Here is a 6,000-nt window from a genome sequence, read left to right on the forward strand (position 1 = left end):
ACTTAGAAATTCAGATGTATTCTCTCCCAATATATTTCTCTGCTGATGAATCGATAAAACAACTTGAATTGCTAATCGGTAGTTCTCATACGTTTCTTTCTTTTCTTCTTTACTTGCAGAAAATTCACCGGGCCCTTCACACCACTTATGAGGACGTTGGAAAGGAGCTGACCGGCGCCGACGAAAAGTAATGAAGTCACTAACTGACTTGTGCATCCATGCACTTAACTTTCACCTCAGCCTCCATTAGAAACAGCTAGAATTTCAAGTGTACCTTTGTTCAGAACTATTACATTTAGACAAGTTTCACTGCTTGTTGCTAGAGTTTTCTAGAGTCAGCAGTCATCTTATTATTGGCAGTGCAAAAATCCTAATTCTATTTTCAAGAAATGACCTCAAATTTATCAAAATTTTGACATTTTGGAAAACACTTATTTGCTTTCTGTCTGTAATTCAGATGAGAAACTACTCTCATGTCTGTACGGTAAATATGAAGCTACAGCCTCATCAACTATGGGAGATCTTAAAAAGACAGCAACTGACATGCACATGATTTAAGGCAGACAGTATTGCTTACTCTGCATTTAATCTATTCATAATCTTTTTATATTCTAAACAAGACCAAGACCAACCTATATATACAGTATATATTTTGTGTATGTATACTGCTGTACAGCATATCTCACTGGATATATGCCCTTTGCTGTGATCTTCCTCTCTTTCACTAGCCCCTCCTCTTGTATCTCAGAGAACTGCACTCTACACAGGAAGCAGCATCATCCACCTCCCCCATCTCCTCCCACATCCCTCAATGCTTCCATTACAGCTGGAGACACCAGCAACTCCTCACCATCCCATGAGCCCAAGGAGAAACGTGTGCACTTTGACCTGGAAACCCTTCACAGCTATCGCCTGCGCACACACACCGCCTCGGTGCGCGGCAGGCCCGGGATGGTTGGCCGTCCCGGGCTCGGCCTAGGAGGGCTGGGGCTGGGCAGCCTGGGGGGCTTTGCCACCCCTCAGCAGATTAGCCTCCATGCCAATGGGGGCCCCGTTTCTACACTGGCCTCCACAGGCTTGGTGCTCTCTCCCCTGGGAAGCAGGGCCGGGCAGACCAGCATGTGGGAGGGGGAGCTCCAAGATCTGCAGGGGAAGATCGAAACGTTCCGTACCCAGCTGAGAGAGGCTCTAGCCAGGAGAGCAGAGATCCAGAGCAGCCTGGAGAGAGAGAGGAGCGGACTTGTGCGCAGGGATACCAGTCTGGAAAGGGAAAGGGACAGACAGAGGATACAAACTATTAACACAGACAGAAGTAGCTCCACGCAGTCCAAACCCCCTGAGAGAGACAGGACCAGCCAACTCCAAACCCTGAATAATCAGCAAACAGGGAGGGCTAACCAACTGGGCGGTCCTGGGACTCTGGAGCACGGGAGAAGCAGTCAATTAAACACAGTTAACAGTTTGGACAGAGGGAGAGCCAACCAATTACGTTCTGTTAATGCTTTGACGGGACAAAGGACTGTCCATTCACGCACTTCCACCAGTTTGGAGCGAAGTCGCGTCAACCAACCAGGTGCTGGAAGCATAACTGTCCAATCACGGAACACTTCTAGCCTGGATAGACAGAAGGCTAACCAATCAATCGTTCTGAACACTTTGGAGAGGACAAAAGCCAACCAATCAAGTGTAAGCAGTGGGACTTGAATGTCTTTATGAAGCTCCTGATGTGTAGGATTGCAAAGGGAATGGTGTAGTTGGTGCTTGCATAGCCGTGGGAAGACTGACTTTGTTGGAATGGGTTAAGTTAATGCTGAAAAATTACAGTATATGTTAACTCACATCATTACTTACTGCAACCTAATATTTTTCACTCTCAGAATTATTTCCACACTCGCTTAAAATTACAACTAAACACCTTTAACCTTTAAGAGCTAGTAAAATGTCTTCATTATTCATGAAATCATAAATAAGCAATGTAATCTCGTGGAATGAAAGCCAATATCATTTCAGTTAAATCTCTGCTTTCACAAGAAGCAGATCAGGCAACGCGGCAACGCTCAAATCACAGTGCTTATTGAGGAGACATCAACCACAGCAGTCTGACAAACACAAGCCTATCAGCTAAATGAAAGTACGGCCTGTTAAACTAGCTGAAGAGGCCGACAAGCACATAGAGACATCGGCAACAAGAGCACAGAAAAGAAGTCTAACTTAGCCCAATGTGAAAAAAGCTATTTGAAAATGCACATGCAACATCCGTGTTAACCAAGTGCCAACGGCAGGAGATAGAGATGCAAAAAATTCTATATTTTAAGCAATTGAAGTAATAATTTCCCAAAAATGTGAATGATAAAGAAAGGGAGAAAAAGTGGTACAGCCCTTAATCAATGTACCAACAGATGTTATGAAATTACCAAAAGCGTTTTGTGTGTTGATACCTTGTACCCTTGTGTGTGTTGTCCCACCCTCGTTACGACACTAAACCGCTGTTTCAAAAACCCATTTTTGGATATTTTTATAGCAAACCCCCGCCCTCGTAAAATGTGTGAAAACTAAATGGTGTCTTGCAAACTGAGCCATCTACAAACAGACGCTTTGAGGTGTTATTTTCCTCTGTGATTTGATGGCTTCATTTAAAAAAAAAGGCAGGAACATTTTTACATGAATGGAAAAAGGTTTGTTATACTGCCTGTGGTGATGATGGATTCAGTCCAGCTGGACCCAAATACACACCACCAGCCCATTTTATACCTGCTAGGTTCAGTTTAGTCAAGGCACAATGTCACTGAAATTGTTTTGTCCACATTGTTACCTTGTGTCACTGTTGTTATGGGCAAAACATAGGTCAGGAAATGCCTTTTCATTTAAAGGGCAACACCAGCGGTGCACCTAATGCTAACAAGCCGTGAGGAGTATTTCTCATCCTGTGAAAACAGTCGTAAAAGGTCTTCTGTGGCTGGCTGAGAAAATAACACCTTATAACAAAAAATAATTTGGCGACTACAGAACCCTTTTCTTTAACATAAAAGGCAGATAAGTAAAGTTGGGTCAATCCTAGTCCATATCAATTTGAACAAGTATGATATGAAGATGCTCTCGGGTAATATAGAGCTGCATGGATGTTTAGGGTTCGAACCCACAGCGGCCTTCCTGTGTGGGGTTTGCATGTTCTGTCCGGCTTCCTATCACAGTCCAAAGACGTGCAGATTAATTGGTGACTCTAAATTGCCCGTAGGTGTGAATGTGAGCATGAATGGTCAATCCCTCTCTGTCAGACTGTGATTGACTGGAGACTGACACTCTTGCCCAATGTCAGCTGTGACTGGCTCCAGCCTCCTTGTGGCTGATGTATAGAATATTGATGGATAACAACAGACACTGGATAATGTAGAATCTACAATTTTGGGAGTTTAATCCATATTACAAACGTAAAGTCAGGTTATGTCCGTTCTTTTATTTATCTCTTCTGAATCCCCAACCTTTCTGGAAATTCAATACTAAGTCACTGGGGGTGGGGGGGTGGGGGTGACCTTTCACATTACTTGCAGGACTACCTTAATATTTAACGTGTCCGTCACTAGCTTGGGTCAGAGGTGTGTATTTGTGCCGCCTCGTTTCCGTTTTCCAAAGTGCTCTAGTTGATGTCTAGTGGCATCATTTCAGGTTACATCATCTTCAGACTGTTATTAATTAAGTCCAACACCGTGTTTATATGGAGCCATTCAAAACAACAGAGCAAAATAACAATCTCAAAGCAATTTCACAGTGCAGTTAATTATCTGATCAAACAAATCCCCAAACAGCCCAAAACAGTTGCATGCCTGCTTGGTTTGTGGCACAACAGCCAATTTGGAATTAATTTGTTCACCATATTCATTACTGGGGGAACTTGTCATGACTCTGTATTGTGACTGTATTTCACACGATTTCACACAGCAAGGACGACTACAGTTAACTCGCTCCCTACAGATCTGAGGGTGCTCCCTGAAGTGAGACCTCATGTTGCTTTGTTTTTGCCGTTGTTTTCGATGTACATTTTTATGCTTTTTGCTAAAGCAAAGTGGAGAAAGTTCATGCCTCATGCTAATAATCTGGTATGATGAGAGAGAGGGCTCTTAGGAGGCTGGCTATATATAAATATATATATATTCAGTTATTCAGTCAACCACTAGAGGGAGCTGCACCCCTGCTTCCTGCGGCTATGGACAATGGAGAGTTTATGGATTGAGGTTTTATTCCAGCAAAAACCACTGAAATGAATACATTTATGTAACTGACTTATGAAGAGACATGGAAGCTGCATTTTGTTCTGTTGTTCTCATGCAGCGAAAGAGGACCTGGGGAAGAAGGCCTTTATGAAATCACTCCTGCACTATACAATGAATTGTCACCAAACACTATTGTGATAGTCAATCTTGAGTGAGTTTTGCATCACTTTAAACAGGTGTTGTGAGTTTCACTGGCCCACAGGTGTAAGAATCACCCACTGATATTACTGAAACAGAACTTTAGGCTTTTATGATGGTACTGATGTACATTTAAACATTTCGAACTTTGCTGTGGTGTGAAGTGGTTGTGTTCACATGCCATGGTGTCTATGAGGAAAAAATATATATTTTAGATCTATAATGAGAAAGAGCTTGTGGTACTGGATATTTAAACAAATACTTTTAAATTTACCCCTTATAAAAATTGTATCAGCATATTATTGAATTTTATCATTATGACCATTCTCATGTTTTGAAATAAACATTTCTATACTTATTCACTTGCATAATATCATATTTGGAGAATAAACTTATTTTTCAAGAGGACAGTCGAAAGAAATGACATCACTGACCGCCTTTCATAATTCAAGTTTAATAAACTGTAAGTGAACACAATGAATTTAGCACTGTGTGTATATCGTAAATTAAATGTTGTTTCAAAGATGACGCATATATTTTTAGATATAATTTGTAATTGAACAGCTAAAAAAGCATGAAAATATGGTAACATGAGACAAATAGACCACAATACATTAATATAGTTAGTTTACAGCTCAGTACACACTGTTCACAGTAAAACTGAAATTATTTAGGTCCATATTCTTAGGGAATAGCATGAGAAAGTGTGACAATTTTTTCAATATTGTCATATATTTTATTTTATTTGGTGTTGCTTTCTTGTTCATGTTTATGTCAAACTTATATTTTAAGATGGATTTTCCTTTGGTCGTGCCTCCTTACAGCTATTTTACCTGTTAAGTTATCGCTGATCAAGTATAAAACTGTGACAATGTGCTCCTTCTGTGTTTAGCACCAATAAGGAAAGAGCTGCATTTTAAGATTGTTTGGGGCACAACCATTGTAGCATGTCTGGTATCAGGAGAGTATTGCAAGAATGCTGGTTGTGTCACACCACTTGACACTCCAGAAAAACCCGTACTGAATAACTAGCGTATGAGCAGTTTGTTGTTTACAAGCTCAAGAGCCTGTTTAACGCAGCTTTAGAAGGGAAAAGTCTGCTCCACAGATTTGCATTCGTGTGCATCATGTTGTACGATAAAGGTGTAGCATTACCTCTAATGAGGTAAATGAGAAGCTGTAGCAGTTCTAACGCTAAGTCAGCTTTAAAGATATGTGACTTTCTCTTGAAATTTTAAGTAAAAAGAAATACAGATGTGAACAAATTAGGATTATACAGTCACATTCTACTGCACAGTGAAATGTAAGATACAGTACAGACTACAACACAGAATACATCAGCTGTATTAGGCTGGTCTGTCTTAAATGAATAAATCTACACCCACTATATCAAAGTGTTAGAGATCAACTGCTTAAGTGCTTCACACTTAAGCAGTTGATCTCTGTGGGACTTGTGAATGAGTATGATGTTTATCTAGTCAGAAAACTGTCCACTTTACAAAAGTAATCCCTACTATCATCTACTATAGACACAAGTCCAGCCAAAGTAAAGTGAGGAGGGAATCAGATGTGCCGCTGCTCCATTTTGGCACAA

General features: G+C 40.9%; 1 protein-coding gene across 1 annotated transcript in view; it reads left to right on the top strand.

The window, feature by feature from the left end:
* Positions 1 to 1,704, top strand: part of grin3ba (glutamate receptor, ionotropic, N-methyl-D-aspartate 3Ba) — a 62,337-nt gene extending 60,633 nt beyond the window's left edge. Inside the window, exons 11-12 of the mRNA XM_070842527.1 lie at positions 120 to 187; positions 729 to 1,704. Of these exons, the coding sequence (XP_070698628.1) occupies positions 120 to 187; positions 729 to 1,704 (1,044 nt within the window). The remainder of the gene's footprint in view (positions 1 to 119; positions 188 to 728) is intronic.
* Positions 1,705 to 6,000: the final 4,296 nt, after the last annotated feature.

This window comes from Pempheris klunzingeri, chromosome 13 (genome assembly GCF_042242105.1).
Source record: "Pempheris klunzingeri isolate RE-2024b chromosome 13, fPemKlu1.hap1, whole genome shotgun sequence".
Taxonomy (NCBI): domain Eukaryota; kingdom Metazoa; phylum Chordata; class Actinopteri; order Acropomatiformes; family Pempheridae; genus Pempheris; species Pempheris klunzingeri.